The 23,368-nt window shown below is 41.9% G+C and overlaps 2 protein-coding genes across 5 annotated transcripts in view; both read left to right on the forward strand.

Annotated features, from left to right (window-relative positions):
• Positions 1–14,403, forward strand: part of LOC129179306 (spermatid perinuclear RNA-binding protein-like) — a 37,398-nt gene extending 22,995 nt beyond the window's left edge. For 3 of the 4 annotated variants that reach the window (XM_054772398.1, XM_054772401.1, XM_054772400.1), the window contains 12 exons: positions 955–1,050; positions 1,210–1,321; positions 4,415–4,512; positions 8,324–8,405; positions 8,484–8,552; positions 9,717–9,925; positions 10,008–10,121; positions 11,278–11,412; positions 11,480–11,620; positions 12,585–12,708; positions 12,780–12,833; positions 13,429–14,403. In XM_054772398.1, the coding sequence (XP_054628373.1) occupies positions 955–1,050; positions 1,210–1,321; positions 4,415–4,512; positions 8,324–8,405; positions 8,484–8,552; positions 9,717–9,925; positions 10,008–10,121; positions 11,278–11,412; positions 11,480–11,620; positions 12,585–12,708; positions 12,780–12,833; positions 13,429–13,520 (1,326 nt within the window). In that variant the 3' untranslated portion in view covers positions 13,521–14,403. The remainder of the gene's footprint in view (positions 1–954; positions 1,051–1,209; positions 1,322–4,414; positions 4,513–8,323; positions 8,406–8,483; positions 8,553–9,716; positions 9,926–10,007; positions 10,122–11,277; positions 11,413–11,479; positions 11,621–12,584; positions 12,709–12,779; positions 12,834–13,428) is intronic. The other variant, XM_054772399.1, reaches the window with a different exon arrangement.
• A 1,379-nt stretch (positions 14,404–15,782) lies between these two features.
• slc25a25a (solute carrier family 25 member 25a) lies at positions 15,783–23,314 on the forward strand. The gene is made up of 10 exons (XM_054772405.1): positions 15,783–16,974; positions 18,583–18,709; positions 19,120–19,207; positions 19,279–19,390; positions 19,885–20,043; positions 21,413–21,565; positions 21,639–21,746; positions 21,820–21,987; positions 22,075–22,219; positions 22,293–23,314. Exons 1-10 carry the CDS (start codon positions 16,813–16,815, stop codon positions 22,475–22,477), a joined length of 1,407 nt encoding a protein of 468 aa, XP_054628380.1. The 5' UTR covers positions 15,783–16,812; the 3' UTR covers positions 22,478–23,314.
• The last annotated feature ends 54 nt before the right edge of the window (positions 23,315–23,368 follow it).

Raw genomic sequence — 23,368 nt, forward strand, 5'->3', positions numbered from 1 at the left:
TAAAAGTGTAAAAAATATATATACAGGAAATAAAATAATGAATAACTACATACAAAAATGACAATGACTTCAATAAAAGTAAAAACAAATACATGAATAAATAAATATAAAAAGACTTCAATGAAAGCTTTAAAAGTATAAATAAATAATGAATAAATAAATAAATAAATATAAAATGACAATAGCTTAAATAAAAGTAAAAAAATTAGAAATAAATTAATGAAGGAATAAATAAATATAAAAATGACAATAGCTTAAATAAAAGTTTAAAAAAATATAAATAAAATAATGATTAAATAAATAAATGTAAAAATGACAATGACTTCAATAAAAGTTTAAAAAATATAAATAAAACAATAAATAAATAAATAAACATAAAATGACAATAACTTAAATAAAAGTTTAGAAAATATAAATAAAACAAAGAATAAAAAATATATATATATAAAATGACAATAGCTTAAATAAAAGTTAAAAAATTATAAATAAAACAATGAAGGAATAAATAAATATAAAAATGACTATGACATCAACAAAAGCTTAAAAAGTATTAATAAAATAATGAATAAATAAACATAAAAATGACATTGACTTCAATACAAGTTTAAAAAATATAAATCAGATAATGAATAAATACATAAATACAAAAATTACAATAGATTAAAGAAAAGTTAAAAAAATATAAATAAAACAATGAAAGAATAAATAAATATAAAAATGAGAATGACTTAAAAGCATAAAAAAATACTAATAAAATAAGGAAAGAATAAATAGATATAAAAATTAGATTACTTGAATCAAAGTGTAAAGAAATAAAAAAAATGAAAAATGAAAAAGACCAAAAGTGCTCTAAAGTAGAGTGTGTGGTGGGTTCATGAGCGTGGTAAAAAGTGTGTTGCAGGCAGGTAGATGTGGAAGAATGATACTGTATTTGTTGCATGTGTGTGTGGTCAGGCCAGAGTGTCTCATGTGAAGTGGTGCGTGCTGGTGCTGAGGCTGCTCAGAGACATGTGCAACAGGCTGGCCGTGTGGAGGCCGCTCAAAGGATGGGTAGGTGCCGCCACGCCATCACTCACAACAAATGCACAATATTCGCCGTTTTTGCTTGAGAAAATATTTTCAAAAATGATGGGACGAGTCCAGAAAATCCAGTTAGAATACAGATGAGTGGACATGTTGGTGAGGTCACCGTGTCTCTCCGTCCTCCAGCCTCTGGAGCTCATCTGTGAGAAAGCCGTCGCCACCTGTAGTCGCCCTCTGCGGCCAGGGGAGGCGCTGCGGCGCGTCATGGAGTGCATCGCCTCGGGGATTCTCCTTCCAGGTACGTGAGCAGACAGTGAGGGGCCGCCGTCTAACGTGACGGACATATAAAAGACTGCTTTTATCCTTCACCCTGGAAGGGGCGCTGCAAGCGAGGGAGAGACAGGTGCATTGGGAGGAGGAAGTGTCAGTAATGACAGCACTGCACTGCTTACTTATCACTATCCTTTTTATAGGAGCGCATCCTTTCACATGTTCAAAGATGCCATCTTTTAAAACTTTTTCCCTTCAGCGAGGGCCACATACTATATTGGGTAATAGGAGTGTAGGTGACTATAAGGGTGTTATTTCATGTCTGGAGGGCTCCAATATTAAAAAGTGTATTTAGAAGGTTGTTTTCTATTTCTTGTATGTCTTATTTTCTCTTATTAAGTGAACTACCTGTACATTGGGTAATATGACTGTAAAGGTGACTATATGGGTGTTCTTTTATGTCTAGAGGGCTCTAATAATGTTAAAAACATTTTTTTTAGAAGGTTGTAAACAGGTTTTCCATGTCTTATATGTCTTATTTTCTCTTTTTATGTCTACTATATTGGGTATTATGAGTGTAAAGGTAAAGGTAAGTATAGGGGTGTTATTTCATGTCTAGAGGGCTCTAATACTGTTAAATTACGTACTGTCGAACCTGTCTTAGCGGCCACCTTTATAGAACGGCCACCTGCCTATAGCAGCCACTGAAAAATCCCCCGCAGCAAATTTACATGTTATAGACCCTGTGTATAGCAGTCACCTGTCCAACGCGGCCAGCGGCCACCCATTTTGTCTCCCTTGGTCAATATCTGATCGCATATAGCGGCCAAATTACCGACTCAAGTAGAAGCTTCATGCACGAAAAAGTTTGGTTTTTCAATCAATGAAGCCGTCGTGTGTAGACTTTAATTACTGAGTCCTAGCTCAGTCACAATCATTCACAAGATCCACACAAACTGTCAGTTGTTCCACATAAAAAAAACGTCTTCTTTTGAGCTTGCTATTTCCTGGTCAAACATGTAACTTTAAGAGCATTTGCACCAAAACATTACCGCAAAGTATGCTGGGAACAGGACGTGCTCCCAGCGACGCTACAATTAAAAAAAAAAAAAAAAACATACGCTAGCATGCATGCGGCAGCGGGAGCAAAACTGAGTTGGGTTGTACTTAATTGAAGTATTTTAGAATGTACTCACGTTATTTTTCATCAATCCTCATCCACAAATCCATCAAAGTCCTCATCTTCTGTATTCCACACAAACAAAGCCGTCTTCTTTTCCGTTCGCTACTAGTCTGTTAACTTGTCAGTGTTATTCAGCTCCGAAGCAAAGAAGGAAACTTCTCCTGTTGCTTCTGCCAACTTTATTTATTGAACGCGGCCACCAGACAGCAGCTCAGAACACACACACATCTCTCAGCATCGTCTCTCCTTCCTGCTTGCCCACAAGGCAAAGGTTAAACAAGCCCCACTGCATAGCTGTCCAGCCAATGCCTGTAAGAAATGACACCGTTTATTTCCTGGTGTGCACTGGTCAATACTGTAATGCCGCTTGTTGTGGGGAAGGAGAGACTCACGTCGCCGATGCACTTTAATGGCTTTATTAACAGCGGAGAACACTGCAGGACTTTACATCCACGCCAACATAAACACACTTCCCAACTCTCTCCAAACTCACAGCTAGCACTGAGCCTAGCTCTCCTGCTCGGGACGCCCACCGTCACTTCCCGTCACTTCCTGATGAACTAAAGCTGTAATGACACTCTGCCGTATAAAAAGTAAAATATTAAAAACAAGCGTAAGACTTTACTAGCAGAGCTTTGTTCTGTGGGTTGTGGATAATAAGCCGAGTAGTGCTGTACAACTTTTATCCGCAGTCCCACAGTGCCCTCTACTGGTCAACTTAAAAAAATCCTCTACTGGTCAACATTCAACAGAACAGTCAACAGAAGGATGTTGGCTAAGCTGACATTCATCATGGACAACACCTCTCACCCCCTCACCCTCTACATGACACTGTGGGTTCCCTTAGCAGCTCCTTCAGCAGCAGACTGTTACACCCACGGTGTAAGAAGGAGAGGTTCCGCAGGTCCTTCATACCGACCGCTGTCAGGCTCTACAACACCTGCACCACCTGAACCATGTTGTAGTCACTAAGTATTCTTTACTTGCGTATCTTGCTTGCTGCTGTAACAAGTGAATTTCCCTGCTGTGGGATAAATAAAGTACAAATACAACATTCAAACTGGGCGCCAACCTGTCTATAGTGGCCAAATGTCTATAGCGGCCACTTTTGCAGTCTTCCTCTGGTGGCCGCTATAGACAAGTGTGACTGTATTTAGATGGTCGTAAACAGGTTTTCTATGTCTTATGTGTTATTTTGTCCTATTATGTCTACTATATTGGGTGATAGGAGTGGAAAGCTGTCTATAGGGGTGTTATTTCACGTCTAGAGTGCTCTAATAATGTTAAAGAGTGTATTTAGAAGGTTGTAAACAGGATTTCTATGTCTTACGTGTCTTATTTTCTCGTATGTCTGATATATTGGGTAATAGGGGTGTAAAGGTGACTATAGGGGGGTTACTTCATGTCTGGAGGGCTCTAATAATGTTAAAAAAAACATATTTAGAAGGAGGTAAACAGCTTTTCTATGTCTTATTTTCTTCTATTATGTCTCCTATTTAATGGTTTAATTGTTTAATTTTGTGTAATAAGAGCGTAAAAGTGACTGTAGGGGTGTTATTTCCTGTCTGTAGAAGTAAGTTTAAAAGTTGAAGATGTGATTTACTTTGTTTTTCCTGTGGCAGGTGCGTAATGTGTGAGTAAAGTATGTGCTACCTTTTTAGATGAAACGGTCGTGCTGGCAGATGGCGAAGCTCCTCCGCGCTCCACTTTAAAGACAGCTTCTATTTTTGATGGAAGCAGCGCGGAGCAGATGGAGCAGCGCTCAGCCTGCCACCAAATCTGTTTGATTTTCAAAATAAAGCACTTCACTGATGAAAAGATTTTCCTCACGATTTAGCATGTTAGTGAAGATGGGAATCCATAAGACAGCAACATGAATATCTACATAGAAGTTCACATTGTACAAGCTTGCTGTGATTGAGTTGATCTTCCTTTTAGGAGGTCCAGGAGTTCACGACCCCTGTGAGAGGGAACCTACCGATGCCTTAAGTCACCTCAGCGTCCAGCAGGCTGACGCCATCACTCACAGTGCGCAGGTGAGCACGGCCTGACCTGTATCCACATAATGATGGCGCCTCCTGTGGTAGTAAGTGGTATAGCCCACTGCAACGTCCTAACCTTTTCCTCCAGCCAGGCCCACAAATTCTGTATTTTTCTGATGTAGTTTAGTTGCATTTTCCTTGCCAAGTGTCCTTGCTCAAGGGACGCTTGCCTCATGCCTTTGGGGATTAACCTACTCTGCCTGCATCTAAGATTGAATCTGAGGTGGTTCTTTAAATCTGCTAATTTAAGAGTGGCCTTTTCTAAGCTACGTACCAGCAGAAGGATGTCTCTCCCAAAGTTGGTAGCAATGCGTCTGTGTAGGCTCTCAGTCGTACAGGAGTTGTCCATCAAGGAAAAGGCTTCTTGAGACATCATCTGTACTTCTGTGAAGAAAAATACAGAATTTGAGAATTAGGAGACTTAACATAGAGATAAGAAATAAACAGTCTGAAGTAGAAACCTTCTATCAGAGATTGCAAACCAAGCTTATGCATGAAACCTATCAGGAGGTTGGTGAATTTATTAAATCGGGTTATATGAAGCACCATAGCAAAACCAAAGAAAGGCATAAGGGAAAATTCCAGAAACTTCTTTTGGAAAATCGACCACAGCTTGTCGTAAACAGTAAGGAGGGGGGGAATCAGACCAATAATAAAGAAAATTGGATCAAAAATCTGTCAGACAGAAGCCTCTCAGAGACAGAGAAGGCAGTATTAACCAAGGGTCTCAACTTCTCAGTGACTCCTAAAACGATACCCACAGTAGACTATATCACAGCAGCTGAATCGGCCATCAGGAACAATAACCTTTCTAGAACAGAGGCAGGGGACCTTCGTCTGACAATATCGGCCCTTCTCAGTAGTGCTAAACCACCACCGTCCAATATCACGGTAGGTGAGAGGAACGCATTAGCGGCTCTGCAGAAAGATGAGAGCATCACCATCTTACCAGCTGATAAGGGCAGATGCACAGTGGTTCTCACATTGGACTATGAAGAAAAAATAACAAGTCTAATCAGTGATGCCAACACAGATGAGCAACTTAAAAGGGACCCATCCAGTAGGTATAAGAAAGAATCATAGACTGTCTCCAAAAGTTAGAGAAGGAAGAACTAATTGACAGATAGATGTATCATAGGTTATACCCTGGGGAGGCTACACCATGTATCTATGGCCTTCCAAAAATCCACAAGGAAGGGTTTCCCCTCAGACCCATTGTCTGTAGCATTGACTCTACCACGTACAATGTAGCTAAATATGTAAAAACAGTCTTATCCCCATTGGTAGGCAACACTGATCATCATATAGAGAACACAAAAGGGTTTGTGGCGAGTATCAAAGACCTCAGATTGGAGCCAGAGGAAACTTTGGTGTCTTATGATGTGACTTCACTTTTCACATCTGCCCCCACCTCAGCAGCAGTCTCGGTGGTGAGGAAGAGACTGCTCGAGGACTCAACTCTGCATAGGAGAACAAAACTTAGTGCTGACCACATCTGCCAATTATTGGAAATTTGCCTTAACACCACATATTTTCAGTTTAGAGGGAAATTTTACAGACAAATCCATGGTTGTGCTATGGGCTCACCAGTCTTACCCATAGTGGCGAATCTGTACATGGAAGAGATGGAGAAACAGGCTCTCACATCCTTCTCAGGGACAAAACCAAGGCACTGGTTTAGATACGTGGATGACACCTTGGTCATAATCAAAAAACAAGAAATTCAGTCTTTCACAGATCATATCAATGCGGTGGACACCAGTATCAAATTTACTCGCGAGGACGCTAAAGAGAAGCAACTAACCTTCTTAGACTGCAAGGTAATTATAGGAGAGGACAGACAGCTACTTCCAGAGGTCTTTAGAAAGGCCACACACACTGACCAATACCTGCTTTTTGAATCAAACCATCCACTACAACATAAACTAGGGGTTATTAGGACCCTCCAACATAGAGCGGAGCAAATACCAACTAGTGCTGAGGGAAGGAAAAAGGAGACACAACATGTCCAGAGAGCGCTCTCATCCTGTGGGTACCCGCGGTGGGCTTTTAACAAATGTCAAAAGAAGAGAGTAGGGAAAGAAACCCAAAAGCCCACAGAAGCAAAAAGGAGAGGAGTGGTAGTCCCTTATGTAGCGGGGGTCTCCAAAAAACTCCAGAGGATCTTATGGCAACACAAAATTCCTACCTATTTCAAACCAGTAAATACCCTGAGACAAAAACTAGTGCATCCTAAAGACAAGGCTCCAATGTGGTCTATTCCATCCACTGTAAAGATGAGGAATGCAAAGAGCACTACATTGGGGAAACTAAGCAAATGCTCCAAAAAAGGCTTTATCAACACCGCAGGGACAATTCTAGTGGTCCTCAATCAGCAGTACATCTACACCTTAAAGCAACCACTCTTTTCAGGACAGCGAGGTAAAGATTTTGGCCAAAGAAAACAGATGGTTTGAAAGAGGAGTAAAGGAAGCTATTTTTGTCAAACAACAGAACCCATCATTGAATCGGAATGGTGGTTTGAGGTTTAATTTGGACCCTGTGTTCAGCAGGTTACTGAGACCAAAACCCACAGCTCTTAGTCTTGCAAATGAGGTGGAGCCAGGGCCGAGCCAGAACAATAGATGCTAACGAGCCAGTATCAGAGTCGTTCATACCCAACTCAGGGAGCGACACTTCCCTTTTATCGGAGGTGCTAATAGCAGGAGAGGATTAGACCTCAACTCCGCCCAGGCTTAGTGTAAGGAACCAATAGGAGGAGGGTGTTGGCACACCAATTCCGCCCACTCTTACTGTATTTAAGGCCTAAGCTACCAGCACTTGTTAGTTCGCTGACAAAGCTCTTCGGATGAGGAGCGAAACGTCCGACACCTTCTTCACAGAAGTACAGATGACGTCTCAAGAAGCCTTTTCCTCGATGGACAACTCCTGTACGACTGAGAGCCTACACAGACGCATTTATTCCTGTAATGTAACTTTTTATGCAACCTGATTTTCCAAAAATGTTTATTTTTATCTTTATTCATTGTTTGTTTGTTTTTCCTAATATCACGACTTAAAAAAATAGAATGTGTTTCCCTGATATTTAAACTTTATGCTACTAAAGAGACATACAGCATTATTCTTGTCAAATAACGACTTTTTCTTGTTAATTCCAAGTTTTATTTCTCTTAATATTTAGATTTTATTCTTGTGAAATTACTGCTGTGTTTTCCATTTTTGCTGTTTTTTTTTTTTTTAGTTCTTGTTAAATGCTATTTTTAGAATGTGCTGCAGGCCAACAAAAGAGCAGGTCCCCGGGCCAATGTGTGGTCCCCGGGCCACACATTGGACACATTGGACAACAAAGTCCTGTCAGATGTTGTGATTTTCCTATTGGTGAATGTATTTACGTTATGGAAGTATTTGTAATGAATATTACTGCAAAAAGTGTATTCAAATGAAAAGGCAGAAAACGTAGCATTAGAAATGTAGCATTTGGCAGCGGTTTGTGAGGGGGGTAGATATGTAAATGAACCCGGTGTGTCTCAGCTCTCACACGCTGGTTTAAACATGCACGACAGGCTGTGGGAAGACGGGTGCCTGCGGGGGCTTGACGAAGCCTAATTAATGGCCTAATTAGTGTGGGAACGCCGCCGCCTTCCCCTAAGCCCCCCCGACGCTGGTAAAACAACAAAGTGCACCCCCGAGCGTGGGAACGTCTTCTCCTGTGTGCATGCTTCTCATTAACAGTGACTGGAACATGTGTCTCATCACCTGTGTGTGTGTGTGTGTGTGTGTGTGTGTGTGTGTGCGCGCGCTGCAGCATGCGTTGAGACTGGTGGCGTTCGGACAGCTTTACAAGGTTTTAAACATGGATGCTCTCCCCAGCAGCAGGCCTTCAGAAGGTGTGTATAGTGTTTCTACTTGTGTTGTGTGAGTCGTGTAGTTTGTGTGTAACCTTGTGTGGTGTTTCCGCGCCGCAGGCGGCTGTCACAAGAGACTTCGAGACGACACCGGCTCTGAAGACCGAGACCTCATGAAGAGGATGAGAGGTATCGACAGGCGCTCCTCGTGTGGCGCCACCTCCTGTCACAGCGCCTCATCTCAACGTAGCATGAGATGATGGACAGCGTGTTACGGTGTCTCACGCCCCGTCTTACGGTGTCTCGTCTTACACCTTGACATGATTGCATACATTTACGTGTTACAGCGTCTCATGTCGCGGCACCTTGTGTTGCGGGGTTTCCTGTTACAGATCATTGTGTTATGGATTATCGTGTTGCAGAGCGTCACGTTACGGCGTCTCGTGCTACTTTTCGGTGTCTCATGTTACATTCCGGAGTCTCGTGTCGCTGTGGGCTACATTACGATACCTCGTGTTACATTACGGTCCTTGTGCTACATTACGGTCCTTGTGCTACATTACGGTACCTCGTGTTACATTATGGTGTATTGTGTTACATTCGGGTGTCCCGTGTCGGTACCTAGGGTTACGTTACCTCGTGTTACATTACGGTGTCCCGTGTTACATTACGGTACGTAGGGTTACGTTACCTCGTGTTAAATTCGGGTGTCTCGTGTTACATTACGGAACCTAGTGTTACCTTACGGCATCTCGTGTTACGTTACGGCATTTCGTGTTGTCGAGTCTCTTGTGTGTCGGTGCCTCATGTTACATTATGGCATCTTGTGTAAAAGCGTCTTGTGTTACATTATGGTGTCTCATGTTGCTGTATCTTGTGTTGTGACGTCTTGTGTTTCAGTGTCTCGTGTTACATTACGGCGTCTCATGTTGCTGCATCTTGTATTACGCCGCCTCGTGTTACGTTCCTGCGTCTGGTGTTACGTCACGGTTTCTCCTGCTTCTGTGTCTTGCGAGGACTCGTATGGTCTTCCTCCCCTTTGTTGTTGTGGTAGAAACACTCCACAAAGATAACGATGTATGTAAACAGCATGGCAGTACAGTCATGTGCTGAAGAGTCCAACATGGCCGTCAGTGGTTGATCAAACACATGCTCTCCTCATTAAAACATCTCTCATTGACACCGTCCCCCGGCAACGCTCATCTGCTTCCTCTTCAACGGAGGTGATAGTGGAACGCCACCAAAGAAGATTTAATAGCCAATTAGAACGCTTCCACACACACACACACACGCGCGTCTCCATATAGACTCTGCAGGAGGTCCACACCAACATGAGCTTCTTGTCTTCTCCAGTGCTGGACTGGAGGATGATGGACCCCAAACACCCCATGAACGCCCTCATGCGCTTGAACCAAATCCACCCGGGCCTGCAGTACCGCCTGCTGTCCCAGTCCGGCCCAGTCCACGCGCCCGTCTTCACCATGTCTGTGGAGATCCAGGGAAGCACCTACCAGGCCAGTGGGAACTCCAAGAGGAGCGCCAAGCTGCAGGTGGCCCTCAAGGTGGAGGACGGCATGACATGCACTATGACGTCCCGCTTAGCTGGCTGCTCGTGTCTGTGCTGACTTTCCGTCATTGTGTCAGGCGCTGCAAGCTCTGGGCTTCACGCTGAGCAACGACGGCGACGCAGACTCACTGGGCGCTAATGACAAGTCAGATGGCGAAGGAAAGAACGACAGGATCGCAGACTCACAGGAAGTGAGGAGCATATTCACACTGCTAGTGTGCTAGAATGACGTGTGTTGGAGCTGTGGACAAAAGTATTGGGACACTACACATAGTGAATTCAGTAATCTGGTGACGCAATACTTTTGTCTGTATATGTACACACATCTTGTACTGGTAAAAAGAAGAAAAATACACTGGTCCTAAAAATACCCCATTTGGACAAAAGTATTGGGACACAGCATATAGTGAAGGCAGTGATCATGTGACCCAATACTTTTATTTGTATAGGGTATGTGTATATACACACTTCCCATAGTGGCACTTGCCACTTTGCTATTTGATAGATAAGATATGCTAAACAGTATATTTCAAAGCATCTCAGCTTTGTCATATAGCTTTTGTCATATAGCTATTATTCATATCAGTTGACTTTATTCCCATCATATTTTGGCCTTATTCTTGTAATATAATGTCTTCCACAACCTAATTTTCCAAAAATGACAAATTTATTTATTGTTTTGTTTGTTATAATATTATAGCTTTTTAAAAAAACATATTGTTTCTTTAATATTTCAACTCTATGCTACTAAAATGATATTTTTCTTCATATTACGAGTTTACTTTCATAAAATTTAAACTTTTTTTCTCAGTAGAATGCAGCTTTTTTCCCTCTTAATATTTTGACTTGACATTTTTTTAAATGATTTTCCAACAATTTGTGCTTTCTCCTGGTAAATGATGACGTTATTCCCTTAATATTTGGCCTTTATTCTTGTAATAGAACTTTAGTCATTGCGTTGTATGTTTTTCGGAATATTGCAAGTTTTAAATGTCTTCATGCTACTAAAATGACATTTTTCCTGATAATATTACATTGTTTCATTTCTGATTAGATAATTTTTTTTCTTAAAATGTTAACTTGATTCTCGATTTTTCAGTTTTTGCTGTTGTTTTAAAAAAAAACGTGAAATGATATTTATAGAATTTGCTGCGGGCCAACTAAAAAAAAAACAGCCGTGGGCGGGAAATAGCCCCCAGGCCACACTTTGGACACCTGGTGTGCGCCAGCATCAAAATACAGGATTTGGACCAAAGTATTGGGACACGGTGTATAGTAAATGTAGTAATCAAGCGACCCAATACTTTTATCACTTGTTGTGTTTTTTTGTTTGCATGTTGTGCCCAGTCCAGAGCTGCGGGTCCCATGCTGACAGCGGGAGGGAAGAATCCCGTGATGGAGCTGAACGAAAAACGCCGCGGCCTCAAGTACGAGCTGATCTCAGAGAGCGGTGGCAGCTACGACAAACGCTTCATCATCGAGGTACCCGCGCCGCACCTTATATATGCAGGGAACCGTGTGATCTCGTGACCGTGTGACATCACGCCAGGTGGAGGTGGACAAGCAGGTTTTCCGGGGGACGGGTCCCAACAAGAAGGTGGCCAAAGCCAGCGCCGCCTTGGCCGCCCTCAACAGCCTCTTTGCTGGATCCAAGTGTGCTGGCGCCAAAAAGAAGAGAATCATCCCACCCGTGAGGAGACACGCGCCATCACACGCTCCTCATGCAGCACACCGTCAGGGCGCCCCCTGTTGGTCATGTGCATCAGTACCCTTTAATAACGGCTACACTGCACGTTCTCACTTCCTCCTCACTCTGGCAATTTCAATCAATACATTTTTATTTCAATAAATAATTAAAAATATACTTAAAAAATATACACACATTTTAAAAAAATGACAATAGCAATATTTAAATAAAATTTTTTCGAAGATTTCATTTAAAAAAAAGAAAATATAATTGACATTTTAAAAATATATAAAGTGATTGTAAGTAAATGTAGTAATATTTCAATTAAAACTTAATTTATAAAATACTTCTCTTTATACAGTTTAATAAATAATATTGACATTTTAAAAAGTATTTTAAAATATGAACATTTTTTAAAAATGACTGGCAATATTTAAATTAAAACATTAACATAAAAATGTCATTAAAAAATAAAATACTTCTGTTTATAAATTGAATACATAATATTGACATTTAAAAATATATTTAAAAGTATAAACTAATTGTAGATATATATAAATGACAATCACAATATTTACATTGTTAAAAAATATCAACACATTTAATAAAAAGTCACTAACTATATTTGAATGAAAACATTTAAATATTTCATTACATTACATCATTACATTATTCCATTTATAAATTTCAATATTTTTTATTTTAAAAATGTAAAAAAATATTTTTAAATGATGTAAAAATATAATCACCTTTATATTAAAGTTATATTTAAATTAAAACATTGAAATAAAGAAACTAACTCAATTATTTATTTTTTGTGTGTATCATATATTATCATATCATATCATATATCATATTGTACCATATGACATGATATCATATGAGATATGATATGATATCATAGTCTGGTGTACAAGTGGTATTTGGACGTTGTGTGTTTTATTGTGATGTTTCCTGTGTGGTGCAGCCAAAGCGAGCCACGGCGTCCGTGCTGACGCTGCCGGCTCTCGCCACTCGGCCCTTACAGGCGCCCGTCATCCCCAGAGCGCCCTACGTGGGCACGCCGCCCGCACACGGATACGTCCCGTCAGGTGGGCTGACCCGTTGATGATGAGTCACGCATGCAAAAGTGGCGCCACGTGTTAATCACGCTTTCTCGCAGGCTTTGGCGCTCCGTTTGGCTTCAGCCTCGCCGGCCCCCTCCCCCCGGCCTACGGTACTTTACTACCACACACGCACACACTCCCAGCCATCCACAGCCTTTACTTCATCAGTCATCCCGCCTTCCTTTGCTCCTCCTCAGGTTTCCCCTCCAGATTGCCCTCACTTGTAGTTCCCATCATCCACGTCCCCCCCGCATACCACCTGTACCCCCACTAGGACCTCCCACCTTCATCTCACCTCGCCACACATGAAGCCAAAAGCTACTCTAATCTATTCTATTCTATTTATCGACAATGATACCGTCATTATAAAGAATCATTATACCAGGGGTGTCCTATCCTTTTCCTTTCTGAAAAATCAAAGGATGCAGGCGGGGGCCACTTTTCCTTTTTTTTTTCCCAACCAAGGCATAGATACTTGTATACAGTAAATACGAATCAATACAATTACATTGAATTCAAGAATGAAATGCAACATACTGCATATAAATAGATTTACTAAATACTACAAAGTATTTTCGTATTAAATACAAATATAATATAGTTGACAATAATAAAACGATATATATATTTAATGTAGAAAATATATAAAATGATTGAGTTGTGGTGACGGCGTGTGTATGTGTGTGTGCACGTGCGTGCGTGCAGGCGGTCTGTACCTGGATGCCGCCGCCTACTACCAGCCGCAGGCTCTGGCCACGCCCCTCATCATCCACCTGGGCCCTCAGGACCTTTTCTGACAGACTCCGCCTCCTGTGTGGCCACGCAGCAATACCCAAAGCAATATGGAGCACGGACCACGGCCCCCCGGTCACATGACCATGTGGTAACAAGCCAATAAGACACAAAGCAATACGTCCTGCTGTGACGTGTAAATATGATTATTAGTAATAATAATAATGTGATTGTGTGCAAATGCTAATTATGGATTTAAATGTGGCAAAAGTCTCTTTGTCTTTTTCTATCAGCGCACGGAATCACCCAAATGCAGCACAGCCTCTCATAGCGACCCCCGGATAGCGTGCACGTGTGCCCCCCCTAGCGGCTGCGTCGTGTTTGACACGTGATGCGCTCATGGCATTGTTTGTCAAATAAAACCACCTCACACTAAATAGAATGTTTAAACGTTTGGACTTCTCAAATCCGTTATGAGCGTTTCCAAAAAATGAAAGTTTGGCATTCGTGAGTATGAGCAAAAGGTCAACGTCTTTTTCTATAGTATGTGTTTCTGTGTTTTCCGTGCATTTTCCCGTGCGTTCACTCGTGTCAATCCCAAAGGCTTCCATTCGTTTGCGGCCGGAGATGAGGCTACAGTGCCCTCTGCTGGACGTTACTGTGAGTCGCAAGGCAGGAAAAGTACACTTCAATAAGTCTACTCTACTCGATGTTTTCTACATATGCTAAGGTGTTATTATATTTATATTTCAGTGCATCTCAGCTTTGTCATAGAGCCGAAAAAACATCTTATTAATATCAACGTCACTGTTTTTTCCCCAATTTTTACTCAATTTCTACGCATTTTTTCCCCCCAAACAACATTTCAACATTCTACTTGTATATTATCTTCCTAAATATTGTGTCCCTAATATTTTGACATTATTCCCATAATATTAGAACTTTAAAATAATGACAACTTTATTTTATTTTGTTAGTTTCTCATATTACAATTTTTTTAAATGTATTTTTCTTGAATATTATATATATATATATATATATATATATATATATATATATATATATATAAAATCTAATATATCAACTGTATGCTACTAAAATGACATTTTTCCTCAGAATATTACAGCATTATTCTCATAAACTTTACGACATTTTCTCAATAGATTACATCTTTTTTCTCTTAATATTTTGACATTATTTTTGTAAAATTACTGTCGATTTTTCCATTTGTGTGGTCTTTTTTTTTTTCAACTTCCTGTAAATTTTCTTCTGGTAATATTATGACTTTATTCCTGCAATATTTTACCTTTATTCTTGTAACATTACAACTTTTTCTGCAACATAATTCTCCAAAAAATGCCAACTTTATCATTTTTTGTTTATGGTAATATTACGACTGTAAAAATAATGTCGTTTCTTTAATATTTCAACACTATGCCACTAAAATGACATTATTTTACCTCATAAAATTATTCTTATAAAACAACATTATTCTTATAAAATTGCGACATTTTCTCATTAGATTACAACTTCTTTCTCTTAATATTTTGACTTTATTCTTGTAAAATTACTGCAGTTTTTCCTTTTTTTGGCAGATTTTTTTCTTATTAAATGATGATTTACCTACACCCAGCACAGCACAAGCGCAGTGTGGAGCTTCTTGTTTTCACCCGCATTTATCTGTTTCTTTGTTTGTTTGTGTTCAAAATAACTTGAAAAGTTTGGAACGGATTTGGATGACATTTTCAGGAATTGTTAGAAATGTCATCCGGGACATCATACTAGGTGTTAGCATGCTAACATGCCAATGTGACCATACTATCATTTTAGCTATTTTCATGGGCAGACACATATATAAACCCTTAGCACTATTATGGTAGGTGTTAGCATGTTAGCATTGCTAGCATGTTAACATTAACATAGTAAACATTTTTAGCCATTTTCTTAGGTACGCACTTATATAAAGACTTAGCGCTATCACGCTTGGTGGTAGCGCGCTAACATTAGGATTGCTAGCATGCTAACATTGGCATAGTAGCATTTTTAGCCATTTTCATAGGTAGACACCTTCTGTGTATAAACACTTATGCTAAGTGTTAGCATGTTAGCACCGCTAGCATGCAATAGAAATCTAAATATGTAGATCAAATAAATGTAGGACTAATATTTATGGTATAAATCACAATATGGGGGGTTAGGGTTAGCGTTAGGCACTTAACTATGGCGCTTGACGGAGGTCTGCACTCTCTGAGTGCTTTTCCAGTTTTAGAATGTGCCACGGCATGCCAATGGCCCCCAAGCCTCACTTTGGACACCATACATGAAACATGCATGTATTTGTGTGGGGTTGAGATAGAGGGGTAGTACAACTGTCCACAAAAACAAAAGTCTTGTGGCATGTCGTCATTCATTAACACCCAAAGGTGTTGACTTCCTGTGTCATAATTAACCAGCAGACAAACAGTGTAAAGTGCACTCTGCTGCTAGCTTGGTCAAAACAAAGCATATTGTGGCAGAAAGGACCTGACCTCTCACCTGTTCCCGCCTGTTTGTCTGAGCCTGCAGGTCAAAGTGTGTCCGTCCTGTTTGCGTCAGGACGCCGTGCGTGACGTCACGTGGCGTCCAACTCCTGCAGGACAACGACAGCAAAACGCACCGCTGTGTCGTTCAACTGTGCACTCGCAAAAAGCCTACAAAAGACACACAAAAATATGATGAATTATGAAACACTAACACGAACTTTTCATTACACCATTTTGTACACAATGATAGCAAGTGTCCAACTTGTCACTCTTTTTTTGGCTTTTGGACGCCCTCCTGTTTTTTTTTTTTCTACCCTGTTAATCCTTCGACACTACAAGCAATGTGACATAATGTACTGTCAAGACAAATCTACAATCTGATTAATTACTGGGACCAAAACATAGAAAGAATGTCACTAGAAAGTAAATAAATACAAAACTGGTACAAAAACTAATACTGAAACTTATTCATTGCGGTGTTAATTAGTTCATTAGAAAAGAAACATGTGATTGGTTCATCTCTGACACGGTGGACAGAAGCGAGCACCGGATTGGTCCACTATGGCTCCATTGCATTACGCAACTCTAAGGCGGGAGTAAGACTCAATGAGCAGCCTTCCCTATTGGCCAGTACTAAAAGGACGTCGTGTTCGAAAGGCGGGACGTGGGAGACAACCAATGACGCGACAATATTCCTGGAAGGGGCGTGTCTACTTGACATTCTTTAGAAGCCGGCTTCGAGTGAGCAGCCGGTACTTCACTCCACCGGCGGGAAGTGCTGCTGGGTTTCCTTAATTTATTTATTGTATTTTTTTGACACTTTACGGAACCAAACATGCTCGCCCTGTGCCTATACGTCCCAGTGTCTAACTCCGACCCGGTGGAAGTGGACTATTTCGAGTCGAACGGGCTCCCTTCCGAGCTCAACTCGCTCTTCACCAAACTCAGCGTCTTTCTGCCGTCTCAGGAGTTTTCTACGTACCAACGATGGCGGAAGGTAGGAAGAAAATCTCTCAAGTCATATTATTTCCAACTCACTATGTCGTTGTGTACGCTTTGTTGTATTTTTGTGAGCTTATATTCACATTTCCGCTTACTTTCCCGTCTCGCACAGTGTGCCCGGGCGTGCCGGCCGGCAAGATTAGTTTAGCTCAGTTTAGCATGAAACCTTACGACTAGGCCGCACGCCTTGCCACGAGAGCACAGTTGATCACAAATGCTCACATTAGGCTTATAGAAACGAGTATGTTGTAATTAAAAAGAAACGATTAGTCCATCTTAATTGTACTTTTTTTATGTTTTAATAAATCTTAACAGACTGAGTCCACTTTTCAAGGAATTCACTTTCCTTATGCCTATCGGTGACGTCACGAATCCAAGCACCGTTAAAAAAATGGATTCGGGCAAATTATGTAATGTTCATGAATCCTTTCATATATTTAACTTTTATATTTATAATAAGTGGATAATTGGATTTGACAACAAAACTTTTGTGTGAAAATGCATAATACATTTAGCATGAAATAGTCTGATTTTTTTTGCTGTATATTAGGAATATATTTCAATTTAAAATGTTTTTTTTTAAATGTTCACATTTAAAAAAAAAAAACATAAAATTTATAAATACATTAAAGTAAAAAAATTGTATAATTTTAACTTTTATATGAATTGTTTATTAATAACGAATTATAATTTTGGATTTGATGACAAAATTGACAAAATATTAAGCAAGCAAGATTTTTTTTTATTTTACGAAATATTAAAAATGCTTACTTGATGTAATTATAAATGATTAAATAAGTTGAAAAACTAATTTGCCACAATATAAAAAAAATAGTCATACAAAATAACAATACAATTTTAAAAGTATCCATCCATTTTCTATGCTGCTTCTCCTCATTAGGGTCGTGTGGGCATGTTGGAGCCTATCCCAGCTAACTTCAGGCGAGAGGTGGGGTACACCCTGGACTGGTGGCCAGCCAATGGCAGGGCACATATAGACAAACACTCACATTCATACCTATGGACCATTTAGAGTCGCCAATGAAGCTAACATGCATGTTTTTGGGATGTGGGAGGAAACCGAAGTACCCGGAGAAAACCCCCACACACACGTCAAAAACGTATTTTCACATGCATTTGCATAATAAAAGTCTTCAAAATGGAAACTAGAGCCCTCCTTTTGCTGACGGGTGGCCCGCTCACTTAGAATCTTCTCCTAGCCTGGCCTGCGAGTCCATGCATGTTATTCCAACGTGACGGTCAGGTCGGGTATCTGCGCCGGCATATACGGCATGAAACTGCCAGCGACCTGGTCTTGATTTAGTTCGGGAGGCCCACAGCTCAGACGAGATTACAAGCGTTGGCGGGCCACTGAGGCTTCGAGGTCAAAGATAGAGCGGGTCGCCCTGTAGAACTGGACGTCATGGTGTCATGCGAGGAGATCAGCTGCTTGGCAAATGGGTCATGGTGGCCTTCTGATGCGAGGAGTTTTGCCTTGAAATTGGCAAATTTAAGAGTGAATTTGACGTGCGTGCAAAAATAAAATGTTTTCATTTGCATTTTCTCCTTGTTCTCATCGCCTGCGTGTCACACTCGTGTGTAGAAAACCCCGAAAAGGGAGGCAAGCGAATCTGACGGCCAACTGGACTTTGAGGAGTTTGTGCACTATCTGCAGGATTATGAGAAGGACTTGAAGCTGGTGGTCAAGAGTCTGGACAAGAAGCATGCAGGTGAGAAAAGTGGCCTCAGCATCCTTGAGACTTGCTGGAAAAAGTGGTTTTCAGTGTGGGCCGCATTGCAGTTGGGGTTCCCCTCAGTGGGCCACCGGTAGCCGAACGCACATCATGTACATTCACCTCCTATTACACATATTACATCAAACCTTTCATTATTAGCATTTTCACTTTCTTTTACCAACAAACTTACTTTCAAACAAGTCAAGCTGCCAAGTGCAAATTTCTACTCTGTTGTCCAATTCTAATAAGAATTGTATTAGTGACAATATTATTTAATAATACATTGAAATTGGATTTCACAATGAAAATGACTTTACTGTTAAAATTGGCAATACTTTTAGCAAGAAAGATCATCTTTTTGATACATTTGTGCCAAGTCTCTTGCTTTGTTCTGATTTGTGAAGGTCCTGTGGAGAGCGTGGAGTTCGTACGGTCCCTTCAGGACATCGGGGTGCACATTTCGCCTCATCTGGCAGAGAAAGCCCTGGAGAGGTAATTCACCTCGCTTATGTGGTTGCTGTGGTTTTTAAAAGGCTGATTGTGCTGCTTTTGTTTGTCACAAGCATGGACAACAACGGCATCATTACCATCAGCAGTAAAGAATGGAGCAAGTACCCCATGGTGGAGGAGACGGAGAGCATCCCAGAGATCATCTTGTACTGGAAACACTCCACGGTCAGTCAAGGCGCACTCCCTAAATAAATGAATGTATGGCCGTGCGTGCCATTATCACACGACCTATTTGCAGCGATTAGCTTCCCATCTCAGATAAACGGGCCAATTAGGAGCTGAATTCCGTCCTGCGTGCGTCAGCAGCGCATAAGCCCCGACAGGATCATGTGTGAGGGATACGTCGGCCGGTTATGTAAGCGGGTCAAAGTCTGTGGCCGCTGAAGAATAGCGGCAAAGGGCAGGAACATCTCAGCTGCTGAAAGGCGAGATGGCGTCCATTTGCCAGGCCACGACTCTTAAGTGTCTCTCGCTTTATAGCACACCTGACGCTTCTTAAATGAGTTATCGCCGGGATCACATGTTCACAATCGTACACCAAAGCTGCACCTAACGCGACATTTCACGTGCGATGACTGTGAAGCAAACTTGTGGATCGCCAAGGTCCAGAGAAATGACGTGACAGGCCACATTACAGAAATGTTTGTGCCTTCTGGCAGATCTTTGACGTGGGCGAGAACCTGATGGTTCCAGACGAGTTCACCGAGGAGGAGAAGCAGAGCGGCATGTGGTGGTGCCACCTGGTGGCGGGGGGCGGAGCCGGAGCCGTGTCCAGGACGTGCACCGCCCCGCTGGACCGGGTCAAAGTCACGATGCAGGTAAGGAGGGTCCGGCGGTGCCCCCCCCACACACACGCACGCGAGACTTGCAGTTTTCCCAAAACATGGACAAACAAATACGTTTAGAATGGGGGGGGGGGGGGGGTTATTTTGATATTTTGTCAACTTTTTTCCCCCCCAAATATTGCAACTTTCATCTTTTCAAACAAAATAAATATATATATATTCAGATTTTTATTGCTTTACTTTTTTTAAATTTCAGCTGTTTTTTCTTGTAAATGTTCAGCTAGTTCTCATTAGAATACATTTTCTCTTAATATTTTGACTTCTAAAAAAAATTACAGCTTTTTTCAATTTTTTTGAAAAATGTTTCTCCCCAACCTAGTGTTTCCCCCCCCCACCCACCCAGAGTATTGCAACTTTGCTACTAAGATGAGGACAAAACCTCTCAAATATGACATTCTGGTAAAATTATGACGTTCTCTTGTGAGATTACAACTTTTTACCTTAATAGTTAAACTTCTTGTAAAACGACAAGAACTATTTCAACTTTCTTGTACATTTTATTCATGTAATATTGAATTTTTCCCAACCTTATTTGACAAAAATTCAATTTTATTTTTCTTATTACCACTTAAAAAGTTTGAGTGTTTCAACTGTATTCTACTAAAATGCGTGTTATTTTTCCTTATAGTACAACCTTTTTCTGGTAAAATTGACTTTCTTGCTAGATTGCAACTTTTTTTTTCTCAATATTTTGACTTTTGATGTTGTAAAATGACTTTTTTCAGTTTTGCTGTTTTTTATATTTTTTAAGAGTGAACTTTGGACACCCCTGGTTTAGAAATACAAATGTTCTTATTTCTTACTTTTTAATGTCACAAACACGACTGAGCTGCCTGTGAGTGCTTTTAGATGGAGGTGCCCACAGCAGGACCCGTTGCTCGTTGAGAAGAGCGCAACATGCTTTCATGTCTGTCTCCAAAAGTCTTTTTACTAGATTTGTGGCTTACTACGAGTCGAGTGTAAGGGTAAGTTTATGAGCGTGCGTTTATGAAGGCAAACGGGTAGCCCAAATAAACAACGATACGGGAAACGCGGACCCGACTGTGGGATCAGAGTCCTCCACGGTGGATAAGTGGAGTGTCTTATCTGGCTTAATTGGCACAGAGGTGAATGTTTGGCGCCCAGATAAGGTGTTCTAGTCCCACTGAACTCCAGAGTCTTTCGTAACAACAACAGGGTTAATGTTTGAAGAGCAGGAACGAACTAAGTCCAGGGTCAGAGCAGCCAGTGGCGGCGCGCCAACAGACCACACACCACTTCCTGCGTCATCCATGGCCTCCGTTGGCGTGACGTGGCTGCCGTTGGCCTGGTTCAAGCTGAATGCTATCTTGTTTGTGTGCAGGTGTACGGCTCCAGGAGCAACAACATGTGCATCATGAGCGGCCTGACGCAGATGATCAAAGAGGGAGGGGTCAGGTCGCTGTGGCGGGGCAACGGAGTCAACATCATCAAAATCGCTCCCGAGTCGGCCCTCAAGTTCATGGCTTACGAGCAGGTACTAGCCAAGCCCCATGTGCGCAAAGCCGCACAAACGCCGCCTCGCTAATGTCTCTCCTTCCGTGTTGCAGATCAAACGTCTGATTGGCGGTGACAAGGCAACGCTCAGCATCCTGGAACGCTTTGTGGCCGGATCTCTGGCCGGCGTCATCGCCCAGAGCACCATCTACCCCATGGAGGTCGGCGGCACTCCGTTTCTACTCACGTGGTCCTCTTTGCACCTTCATTTCAACCTTTTTGCTTCCACACCAGGTGCTGAAAACACGGCTGGCTCTGAGGAGGACGGGTCAGTACACCGGCATCTCAGACTGCGCCAAGCAGATCCTTCGTAGGGAAGGACTGACGGCGTTCTACAAAGGCTACCTTCCCAACATGCTGGGCATCATCCCCTACGCGGGCATCGACTTGGCCGTCTATGAGGTAAAGCTCCTCCTCCTTTTCCCCTCATCTCTCCTTCGAGAGGTTTCCCCATGTGGGCTTCACACGCTGCTCCTTCTCCCCCCGCAGACCTTGAAGAACCGCTACCTGCAGCAGTACGGCACCACTGACCCCGGCGTGGTGGTGCTGCTGGCCTGTGGCACCGTGTCCAGCACCTGCGGCCAACTGGCCAGCTACCCGCTCGCTCTCATTCGCACCCGCATGCAAGCACAGGGTGAGTCCTCGTCTTCCGCCCCAAACGCGCAAAAAACACCAACGCGTGATCTCACCGTTTTCCTCCCACGCAGCGGCAAATGGCGGCAGCCAGCAGGCGACCATGACGGGCCTCTTCAAGCAAATCCTGCAGGCCGAGGGTCCGTCGGGGCTCTACAGAGGCCTGGCCCCCAACTTCCTCAAAGTCATTCCCGCAGTCAGCATCAGCTACGTGGTCTATGAGCACCTCAAGACGCATCTGGGGGTCACCTCGCGCTGAACCACACCCACCCCGCCCACTTCCTAGACCACCAGAACCCTCTAGCTCCCTCTCCCAGGCCTCCCGCCACAGAATCCCGGGGGCCTCGCGGCCTCGGCCGGGGTTTGTAATGGATCTCATTCTGTGAATGTCAGCTGATGAAAGGCGAGAAAGGACACGGAGGCTTGGGAATGCCAAGATGGAGGACGTCTGGAAGCGCTGCTATTTATTATTGTAGTGTTGCATAGCACTCTGATGCCACTGCAACTCCGGGACCAAATGTTTCTGCTGCCACTTGGCGTCGTACAAATAGATGCCAACATCAAGCTTTTTTTTTTTTTTTTTTTTATTATTATTATTATTATTGTGGCGTCAGAAGTCATGATTTGTGTTCCTCAAGTGGGAGATTTTGCACATGTGAGGTTGCTCTCTCCACCCCTGTCCTGAATGACTGCAGGCTATTTATTTCCTTCCGTATTTATTGTTTTTATCGGCGAGGAGGAGATAAATGCTGCACGGTGTGTGTCTGGAATGGCCTTAATTCATGTGGGACTGACAACACTAATGCTATCATGGTGATGTTTTTTTTTTTTTTAAACTGTTTATGCTCACCTCAGGTTAGACAGTTGAAATCACAAGAGAATTTATTTATTTTTTTCCCCCACATACTTTGGGAATCCAGGGCTTGGAAAAAAAAAAAGAAAAAAAAAAGAATGAGCAACACATTGCACTTTAATCTTTGCTGGAAGAGCCGCTGAATGTCACAGCAGTCCAGGTATTACATTCTTCTTTTGGAAAGAATGACTTTTAGTATTTTTAACACTTATTTTCATGCGAATAAATGCAAATGCTTGTCAAGTGTCTCTGGGAGTCCTGCTAATTAAAGTGAAACACACTTCCATGTTGTTGGGG

Source organism: Dunckerocampus dactyliophorus, chromosome 4, assembly GCF_027744805.1.
Source record: "Dunckerocampus dactyliophorus isolate RoL2022-P2 chromosome 4, RoL_Ddac_1.1, whole genome shotgun sequence".
Classification (NCBI taxonomy): Eukaryota; Metazoa; Chordata; class Actinopteri; order Syngnathiformes; family Syngnathidae; genus Dunckerocampus; species Dunckerocampus dactyliophorus.